Source organism: Dipodomys ordii, unplaced genomic scaffold, assembly GCF_000151885.1.
Source record: "Dipodomys ordii isolate 6190 unplaced genomic scaffold, Dord_2.0 Scaffold3, whole genome shotgun sequence".
NCBI lineage: Eukaryota > Metazoa > Chordata > Mammalia > Rodentia > Heteromyidae > Dipodomys > Dipodomys ordii.
The window spans coordinates 36682279-36693391 of NW_012267219.1; the positions used below are offsets into that span (position 1 = coordinate 36682279).

An 11113-nucleotide genomic window follows, 5' to 3' on the forward strand; every position below is an offset into this window, starting at 1 on the left:
TAAAAGATTCAGCTACGCTCCCAAGCAGGACTGCTCTTAACCATTTCTCAAAAGCCCAAAGGTTCTCCTTCCTGGGACACTAAACCTATGTAATGTTGGGTAGGCCTCCTAAGAGCTGACCCAGATTGGACACCTAGGACAAGAACAGCAAAGGTACTGAGCCTCTGGGTGCTGTACTTTCCATTCACAGCCATCTGGACTCTTGTGTAGTCACCTCTGAAATCACAAGATGATAAGAGGGAAATTCACATCTTGGGGGTGACTCCCCACTAGCTGATTCTTTTAAAATAAGATAAGGGGGAGGCAGCTTTCCCCTTCCCTATTCAGAGCTGACACCTATGAATTTGAACTGGTTTTAAGTGGAAGACAACAAGTGAAAGGTATCTCATAAAAACTTCTGCCAAGAATATAAAAAAATACGTAAAATCAATTTTCCTTAAAGATGGTTAGAAAAAAAAAGCGCCCCCTATTTTTTTTTAAACTTGAAATCTGTCTGCCAAACAGGTTTTTGTTTTTTGTTTTTGAGGTTCATCTGCTCCCATGAAGCCCAGTTGAAGCTGCTGTCATTCGTTTGACAGGACACACAGCCTTTCTAAAAGTCACCTGTGACACAGGTGGGGCTAGGCCTTCGGGAAACCAACCCAAAGCAGAAGCAGAGACCTTAAGAAACAAACTCTGTGTGTGTGTGTGTGTGTGTGTGTGTGTGTGAATTACAAATAAATTAACCAGGCACAGAATACAATGGCTTGGTGTTCAGATGGCGTCTTTTGTTCTTCAAGGGGAGACAAGAAACGGGAAAGGGTACGTGGAAAGAAACCATCACTTTTTTTTTTTGGTCATGAGAAATGGGACGCGCCTTGCACACACACAGTCCATTTAGATCTTCTCGTGAATCTTTTCAACTTTTACAAACAACCGATCTAGATCATTCCTCAGGTCATCTAGCAAACCCTTGACTGACTCTAGATTGTTCTCGTTGGTTTCGATTTTGACTGAGTAAGCGACCAAACTGTCCACGGCAGTCCTGAGCATCTTCAAGTCTGACTCCACTTGACTCACTGAGGATTTCAGGTTGTCTAGAGAAGCAAGTTTGTCCAGGAACTCCTGAGGAGGCAGATGGGCGGCCTGGGCCTGGCCGAGCAGCGTGTGCACCTGCTCCTGGACTTTCTGCAGCGACTCCATGGTGCTGGGTAGCTCGCCCACACTTCTCTTCAGGTCCTCCACGTCACTGTAGAGGGCCAGCTGGGCCTCCCCCAGGCTCCGCACCGTGCCAGCCAGGGCATCCTTGTCTGCCCCAGGGGAGGACCCCAGGCCTTCTAGGTGTCCCTGGAGCATAGCCAGCCGTTGTTCGTGCTCCTGGCTCTTAGACAGGAGTGATTCTAGGCTCTCGGTCTGGCGTGCAGAGGCCACCTGAACTGAATGGACTCCGTCCTCTACACTCTGGAGCCTGGAGTCCAGTCCCTGATTCTTCTTCTGGAGAGCATCTAAGGCATTGAAGCTTTGCAAATCACCATCTTCCTGGGGCCTCTGAGCCTCGGCCTTCAGCTGGCGTAGCTCTTCTTCCAGCCTCCTGATCTCCTGGGGGAGGCGGGAGGTAGACTCCTCAGCTTGGAGGAGTTTCTCAGAAAGGGCCTGCAGGGCTGCACGCTCTGTGTCCGCCACCTCCTTGAATGCCTGCTGCTCCTGCTTGAGACTCACCAGTTCCCGCACCTCTGTGTAGATGTCAGACTCCATTGTCTGCAGCGAGCTCCTCAGGGCCTCCATGTCCCGGTCCCTGGACTTCACAGAGGTCTGGATCTTCTCCACCTCTTCCTTTAGGGCCTTCAGCTCCTGTTTGTGCCCCTTGGATTCTTCTAGAGAGGCGACCTTTGCCTTGACGTCATTAATTTCCTTCTGGCTCCTCTTCTGGACTTCAGTGAAGATGGCGATGTTGTCATTGATGGACTTGGTGAGCTCCGTCAGCCGCTCTTCCACCGTGTTCTCCAGGGACGTGAAGTCCCGCTCTCGGGCATCTTTGACCACATGGATGCCGTCCGAGAGGTCTTTGAGGATCTCGTTCTGCAGCTTCTGCAGGACTTCACTGATGCGGTTGATCTCACTCTCTCCTTGCTTCACCACCTTCTCCGTGAGGTCCTGCTTATGCTGGGAGCTTCTCAAGATGGACTCGAAGGTCCCAAACGTGGCTTGCAGAGACTGCACCTGTAACCCAAACCCAGATGTGAGCCACAGAGAAGAGAGCCTTAGTTTTACATGATATAGCTTCTCTCCCCTCCCCCGCCCTCTGCCCAGAATCCAACCCTAGGGCCCACTCCAAGGGCTCCACCTACACCTACCCCACTCCCCCACTCCCCACTCAGTCTGCATTTGACTAGTCCAGGAACAGGCCCACAGAAGACAAGCAGGCTGAGAAGGCAAGTCAGGACTAGAGGGGAAGGAACTTCCCCCACTGGAATTGCTGATTATAGGAAGAGACAGACCTGAAGCCCAGACCAGCACACAAGGAGTGTTCACTTTTCTAGAGAGCAAGGCAGCATAGAGAGAAACAGAGAGATGGCAGGATCCAGTTCCCCAGACATCATCCAAACCACTGGAGACAGGTATAGCTCATCTGAAGCAATCTATTCTTCCACGTTTTAGCTTGAACCAATCAATTCTCTTTCTTTCTTTCTCTCCAAGACGATCCAGACTGGATTTCTAGTTCTTGTGTCTTCTAAATTTCCATAGGAAAGAAACTGAGGCATGTGGAAACACCGGGCTGGAAATTAAGAGACAAGGGTCCAGGTCTCTGCTCATCAGTTCCAGCTGTGGCATCCTCGCTAGCACTCTCCGTCCCTGTGAACACACTGCAGTCTTCCTTGCTGTTACATGCTCATTGAATGCACACAAATTCTGTCCTAAAACAAGATTGATCTGAGCACTATACTAGGAGCTGGTCTAATTGATTATACAAAGGATGAACCCAGATCTTATTCTGGCATGACAATGGTGTTAGCTTCAATGCTTAACTGAAGAAAAGATTTTCTTTTAAGGGGGAGAAGGAAGAAATGTCCACCTGGGTGTCCCTGTCTCGAGGTCTCACCACCATTTCCGAAAAACATGGAAGCCAGGAGTGTGCTGTGATGCCACAGGGAAATGATCAGCCAAACCCACAATGCTGGAAAAGTCACAGGAGAAATGATCCTTGCCAACATTCAGCGACTGGCATTTTGAAAGTGGGGAAGATGTAAAATAAAAAGCTTCTGCACAGCTAAAGCTATCGCAACCAAGCTAGAAAGACAACCAACTAATTGGGAAAAAATATTTACCAGCAACATATCAGACAAGGGGTTAAGATCCAGTATATACAGGGAACTCAAGAAACTAATCCCTCCCAAACCTAACAAACCAATTACTAAATGGGCAAGGGAACTAAAGAGAGACTTTTCAGATGAAGAAATAAAAATGGCAAAGAAACACATGAGAAAATGTTCACCATCCCTGGTTGTGAAGGAAATGCAAATAAAGACAACCCTGAGATACCACCTTACCCCAGTCAGAATGTCCCACATCCACAAGCCAGCCAACGACAAATGCTGGAGGGGATGCGGAGAAAGAAGAACCCTATTACACTGCTGGTGGGAATGTACACTTATACAACCACTTTGGAAAGCAGTCTGGAGGGTCCTCAGAAAGCTAAATATTGACCTCCCTTATGACCCAGTCATACCACTTCTAGGCATCTACCCTGAACAACAGGAACCAATATACAATAAATCATGTTTATTGCAGCACTGTTCACAATAGCTAGGATATGGAAACAACCCAGATGCCCCACCACAGATGAATGGATCCAAAAATTGTGGTATCTATACACAATGGAATATTATGCAGCCATTAGAAATGACAAAATAATGACATTTGCAGGGAAATGGATGGAGCTAGAAGAAATCATGTAGAGCGAGGTAAGCCAAGAGCAAAGAGACAAACAGTACATGGTCTCCCTGATAAGTAGATGTTAAATCCAAAATGTTAGGTGATAAGACAAAATTAACAGGACTTAAGAAACAAAGAACTTCCACTCATCTGGTCAAACCACTACTAAATAACCTCATGCTGCTGATCACATGTATGGTGTATATGTATACACCGCTATATGTTATAGACCGTGATAGACAATTTGCTCCAGGAAAGTTAGAATGAGTTTGTGATTTTAAATGAGCATCACTATCCCACAATACTGTGAAATTTGGGAAATTATGTAATCACTTAATCACAATAAAAAAAACAAAACATCAGAAAACTAGAAGTGGCGCTATGGCTCAAATGGTACAGCATGAGCCTTGAGCTGAATTGCTCAGGGACAGCTCCCAGGCCTAGAGCTCAAGCCCCACGACTGACAAAAAAAAAGAGAGAGATCTTTCATGTGACTGTTTCTGCCATATTTATAAGATTATGTCTTTGTTGCTTTGTATGTCCCTCCCCCATGATATAACCCCTGTTTTCACTATATATGATGTTGGTATATGTGGAGGGGAAGGGAAAAAACAAATTGTTAAAACAGGGATACAGGAGGACCCATTGCAACAATGAGAGGTACAAGTCCTTATGTTGAAAAACGAACTTTACAACTTTAGTGGGGGGAAGGGGGAGAAGGATGGGAAGGAGAAACAAAGGAGGAGGCTACAATGCTTGATAAGAAATGTACTCATTATCTTGCCCATGTAATTGTAACCCCTCTGTACAGTATTTTCACAATAAAAAAAAGAAAGTGGGGAAGATGGAAAGTATTATGGATTAAATGGAATTTAAACCAAGTGACTCATACTCCTAGCTACTCAGGAGGCTGAGAATTTCAAGACTTAAATTGAAAGCCAGTCAAGGGGGAAAAGTCCAGAGACTCCATCTCCAAAATAGCTAGCAAAAAGTTGGACTGTAGGCACAACTCAAGTAATAGAGTACCAACTGAGTAAATAAGCTGAGCAAGTGCAAAGTCTTAAATTCAATCTCGGAACTGATTTAAAAAAAAAAAAGGACCAGAAGGATTTTCAATAAAATACAACGTGTAGATATTACATAGATTCTGTTCAAGTCAAACATTAGGAAGACAACTTGGGGGAGAAGTGAGGAGGTTTTACTATTAAATGATGAACAAGAATCATTAACTTTGACAGGTGCCAGGTGCTGTGTTTGGTCAAAGGAAATAAACATGGTATCACACACCTGTAATCCCAGATACTCAGAAGGGAAGAACCTGAGTTTGAGGCCAGGTGGAACAATATTATAAGATCTTCATTTCAAAAAACAACAACAACAACAATTCCCTCCCCCCAAAAAAATCAAGGCTCACCATGGCGGTGCATGCCTCCAATGCCAACTATGAAGGAAGCAGAGATGGTGGTTGAAGGGCAGCCTGGGGAAGGAGGGAGTGGGGGGGAACACACAGTAGTTAGTGAGACATGATCTCAAAAAACAAGCTAGGGCTAGAAGTACAACTTAAGCAGTACATCCCTTGCCTCGCAAGCATGGATCCCTGGGAGTTCAAACCTCATGACCTCCCAAAGGGGGGGGGGGGAAGGACCGGCAATGCGTGCAGAGATCAAAGAAAAAGCCAGGTATGATGATATGTGCTTGTAATACCAGTTATCCAGGAGGTGAAGATAGAAGGATGGTGGTCTAAGCCTGGGGCAAAAGTGTGAAACTCTAGCTAAAAAGTAACAAATGCACAAAGGACTAGGGGTATAGCTCATGTGATAGAGAGCAGCATGCCCAGCAAGAACAAGGCCGAGTTCATATCTTTCATATCCTAGAAACACACATAGATATAGATACAGATATACAGATACACATACACACACACACACACACACACACACACACACACACACAGTGAAAGGAAGAAAAGAAACTAGCTCCCTGCCCCTCCCTATCAACCCACCCCAGTTCCACATGACTCTGGTCTGCCAGGGCAACACAGGCCTAGAAGTGAGCTGCCCACATGTTCTGAATCCCTAGACCTCCGTGCCCCTAGTCAGTCTTCACAGCAAGGGTAGGCTGCTCTACTCAGATGACTGGGGCCACTTTTCAAGAGCAACTAGAGAACAAGACAGGCACCCAAAAGGACCAGGTGAGCACCCAACAGATGCAGAATGGTTCAGGGTAAGACTGCTCTAAATCCAGCCAGGAAAATGGAAGGAGGACTAGGGCTGGAATCAAACAGCTAAAATGTCGACAGTTATTCAAACAAGAGTCTGTTCCATTGCTCTCTTCTTTTGTTTAAACTGGAATACAACAATGATCTGAGGTCTTTTGCTTTTTTGAATTACATCAGCTCTGGAGTCAACTACCTAGGCTCAAATCCTAGCTCTGATACTTTCAGGCCGGGGCAATCTTGGGCTAGTTACAGAACCTTGGTTTGTTCGACTGCATGAAAGGAACAAAAATAGTACCTGGACTCACAGGACTGTCACTGTGAGAATTAGGTGAATTCACATATGTAAGCTGCATAACTGCTTAACACACAATGGCTGCTCAACCCATGGCCACTATTGTCTTTCTCGGTGTTTCAGTGTTTTGTATTTATTCTGAAGTACCTCAGGAGCCTGGAGATACCTAGCACCATTCTTAGCCTCAAGGCCAAAGGGCAGAATCTATAAAACACAATGTGAAACAGGGCTCCTGGGCTCTAGTTCTAGCCAAACCAACCACCACTCAGTGAACTCAAAGAAGTCACCTCCACTCCCTGCATCCAGTTCCTCATCTGCTAGCAAACAGGACACTCAAGTCCCTTCTATCCACTTCAGTCTCTGATTTTAAGATAGATTATCCTAAGGTAGTTAGGGACTCCAGAATAGTAGAAAACTGCCCAACTAAACAAAACCTGCGGCATACAGGGACTCTGAGAAGTACTAGGGAGAGCTGATTCCTAAAACCACACTACAAAATCAGTCTGTTGTACCATGGTGCTCAAAACAGAAGTGAGAGTGAGTGAGCCTGGTACCTGTAACATGGCAAGTGAGCAACCAGTGCTTTTTCAATGAACTAAGGAATTCAGAGCAAAACTTAAATGATGAAGACTAAGACAGTCCATTTCCCACCCAGTCCCCAGCTCCTTCTCCTAACCTGGGCTAACACATTACAAATGGTTTGGAAGGTGATTCTATCCAAAATTAGAGATGGAATCAAACTAACCGCCCCCCCCCCCGTGCTCTTAAAAGCAAACATACAGTGAAGATGTTGTGAGTTGTTTATCAATATAGGTAGAGACCTCATATTAATCTGTATGTATGGGATATGTCTATTCCCCCAACATATGTGCAATACCTGCTATGTGGACAGTGCTGGGTGAGAAGCTAGAGATAAAATTATAGCTAGAATAGGATCCCCGTCCTCAAGGAGCCTGGCCGGGGTGGTAGGTAGGTGCCCTGAGTATCCATGATGGATGAAGTTTAATGGGGAACCCCAATAACTATTCAAAGTGTTAACTAGTTTATTTATTTATTTATTTTGTCGGTCGTGGGGCTTGAACTCTGGGCCTGGGCGCTGTCCCTCAGCTCTTCAGCTCAAAGCGAGCACTCTACCACTTGAGCCACAGCGCCACTTCCAGTTTTCTGGTGGTTTATTGGAGATAGGAGTCTCACGGTCTCTCCTGCCCGGGCTGGCTTTGAACTGCGATCCTCAGATCTCAGCCTCCTGAGTAGCTAGGATTACCGGCGTGAGCCACCAGCGCCCTGCAACTAGTTTATTTTTAAAGAAAAGACAAGAAAGGAAGAAAATAGGCACTGGTGGCTCACACCTGTAATTCGACTCAGGCAGGAAAGTTCATGAGACTCTTCTTACCTCCAATTAACCAAGAAGGCAGAAGCGGAGCTGTGGCTTAAGTGGTAGAGCATTAGCCTTAATTTAAAAAAAAAAAAAAAAGCTAAGGGACAGTGCCCAGATCCTAAATTCAAGCCCCAGAACTGGCTCAAACAAAGAGTTTAATTGTTTGAGAAGAGCCTCAAAATCCCAGGAGATGCTGATTTCAGAACCTGAAGATTTACACCTGACATGCTGTCTTGTGTCTGCCTAACAAGCCCTGACATGATCAGACAAAAGCACGTTCCAGGTGCACTGAGAACCTAGAAGAGGGGCTGGCTGACTCCCATCTGCACAATCAAGAGTAGCAGACGAAGAAACACAACCGCAGAAGTCACTCTCCCACATAAGCACTTCTCATTAAACTGCCCTTACCAGCCTAAGCTGCCCTATCTGTGCAAACACACGAACTGGTACCTGCCTCCAAGGATGGCTGGGAGAAGTGCAAGCAAGGCTATGAAGCACTTAATTGAATGTCTAGCCCACTGTGAATACTAATTACGAATAAGACACTGCTAAGGACAGAATCTCCCCCCCCCCCAGCTAAATCTCAGAGTTATGCCAGAGTTCAACCCTAGGTGTCAGCAAACCAATCATGAATACAAAATAACTCACACAGTGGCTATCTGGACTAGGCAGAAGGGACCAGACACTGTGCCAGATCCTAACCCTGTTCTGGGCAGGCTGAGGCTCCAAATCAAACATTTAATTGAACACCTACAGTGTACCGGGGGAAATAATAAACAGCGAAGTGGTGAAGAGGGTTCTAGTAGTTACACCTCAGTTTGAGTCCTAGCTCTGTGGCTTACTGTGTCTCCATGCAGTTCCATGGCCTCTTCACATTCTTGCTCTAGGAAATGGGCCAGCAAGAGCACTTAACGTCTCAGAATTCTTCTCAGAGTCAAAAGAGATGATGCATTTTCAAGTACTTAGCCTAGTGCCTGCCACATAGGAAATGCACAATAAATATATGACACTGAATTTGATCGCTTGATTGTACTAATTAATAGGTGGTAGGGTCACTAGTTAAACAACTGTAGAGCCATGATGATTCTCAAAACTCTAGGTATCGTCTGGGAATGTGGCTTAGTGGTAGAGTGCTTGCCTAGCATGCATGAAGCCCTGGGTTCAACTGCTCAGTACCACATACACAGAAAAGGCTGGAAGTGGTGCTGTGGCTCAAGTGGTAGAGTGCTAGCCTTGAGGAAAAGAAGCTCAGGGACAGTGCCCAGGTCCTGAGTACAAGTTGCAGGACTGACAACAACAACAACAAAAATTGGATATCACCTTTCTGTTGTGTGTGGATGGGAAACTGAGCCCCAGAGACCAAAGTGATCTGCACACAGCTGTACTGAATAATTGCTAAGAGCCAAAAAGGAGGGGCTGACAGAGAGACAGGGAGAAGTACAGAGCCAACACCTAATCGCAACTTAGAGTCTAGATCTCAACTTCCAACTTCCCTCTCTCACAATTTCCTAAATGTGACTCTGCATGGCATGGTAGCCACCTTTAGTCCCTCAGTGAAAGATCTCACCCCTCCTGGTGTGTTTTTCACATTCTTTATCAACACGGGATCACCAACTACATGGGAATTCAAGCCCAGGGAAATTCCACACCCTCCATCAACCAGAGGGGTGTTACACCTATTTACATACTGCTCCACAAGTATGATGTGTCCTTGTGCTCCTCCAAACGCTCCACAGGGCCTACGCAGTCAGATGACTAACAGCCTTCAATAAATATTATGATTGATTAGCAAAGTAGGTGGATGAAAGGGAGGAAGTGGGTTAGTGATTAGACTTCAGTGGGATGCCTTTTTCTTTTAAAGAAGGATTTGACATTCGTGCTAGGCAAAGCAACACTGCCTACTGAATTCCCTTAGAGAAGTCACCTCCCTGGGCCTGCAGCACTTAAGCAGGCTGACTCATTCTGGTTGCTCTACCAGTCTTAAGAGGAAATTCCTAATGCTGCACACTCAACCCAAGTAGAGAGACTTGGCAAGACCAGCAGCATGCTGGGAAAAGGAGACAGCAGTTCTGGGCTCAGAAGTGGCGGGATTTTTTGTTTCAGTCCTCCAACTGACTTTCATTGAGTGGTGACGTGGGTGGAGGATGTAGGAAGAAATGGGAAGGGAAGGGCTGCCCTTGGTCTGGTGAAACTACACAAGGGTTGTACAATTATATCTTGAGAGTTGGGATCCAGTCATCTCTGAAATAGGACCCAGGGGCACCCTGACTAGGCAGTGGCCCAGATTTTCTCATCGGATCCGCCACACATCAGCTGGGAGGGAGGAGGGGGGAGACTTTTGGTAATTCACTGACTCTCTCTAAAATGGAGTCAAAACTGCCTGTCTGTCCACCCCGCCTACCTTTCCAGGATTGCTCTGGGGAGTGGATAATACACAAGAGAGCTCTGCAAACCCCAATTAATGGGTCTACCAGTACTATATGTGACCTAGTATTTTTGGTCTCTCCTTCCCAGCAAAACTGAAGTTGGCGACTTCAAAGGGCTATGAAGGGGTCCGAGGGACCTAAAGATAGGAAATATTTCATCTGAGCTTAGCAAATGACTGAGAATATTAGCTTTTCCTTCCCCCTGGCTCTCAGGCGCTGGTCAGAGCTGGCTGAGAAGTCTCCCACCGGCCGGGCGGAGGTGCAGGCCTTGCCCCGGGATGCGCTGGCATCCCTTCCAACCTCCTTTTCAGACAACTCTGCTCATTCAGCGGTTCCTAATCCAAAAAGAATGAGCTCCCCCGGGCCTGCCGGCTTCCTTATAGGTCACCGCTAATGTTCGGTGACAGGCCCTTGACCCACCCTCCCCGGACGGCCTGGCCATCCACCAGAGGTCCATCCCCGGGACCCCTTCTCCGCGACCATTGACAAACAGGGTCTGGGACAGCTCGGGGAGCGAGGGGCCGGTGGGGGGGGGCGGGCTGGACCCCCACCCCCCAATGAAAGGCAGAGGATCTGACCACCGGGCCTGGGCAGGGCCCACAGCCGAGAGGACACAAGGAGGTGGGGAGGCGGTGGCGGAGGGGGGGAGGGGATCGGGACAGGGGGGTGCGGGGGTGGGGGGCACCCACCTTCTGCTCGACGCCCTGCAAGCCCTGGCTCAGCTCCTCCCGCTGCCGGGAGAAGTCCTGGTGGCTGCTCTGGACCTGCTGGACCTTGTCCAGGACGTGGTGGACGCACCAGCCGGAGAAGGCGACGGCGGCCACCGGGGCGAGGTAGAAGAGGAGGTGGAGCGCCCGGCCGAGGCGGCGCGGGCCGGCGGAGGACGC

General features: G+C 47.4%; 1 protein-coding gene across 1 annotated transcript in view; it reads right to left on the minus strand.

Moving 5' to 3' along the window:
• Positions 1-823: 823 nt before the first annotated feature.
• Positions 824-11113, minus strand: part of Ckap4 (cytoskeleton-associated protein 4) — a 45847-nt gene continuing 35557 nt past the window's right edge. The window contains exons 3-4 of the mRNA XM_013019124.1: positions 10916-11112; positions 824-2199 (exon numbers count right to left, since the gene is read on the minus strand). Of these exons, the coding sequence (XP_012874578.1) occupies positions 877-2199; positions 10916-11112 (1520 nt within the window). The 3' untranslated portion in view covers positions 824-876. The remainder of the gene's footprint in view (positions 2200-10915; position 11113) is intronic.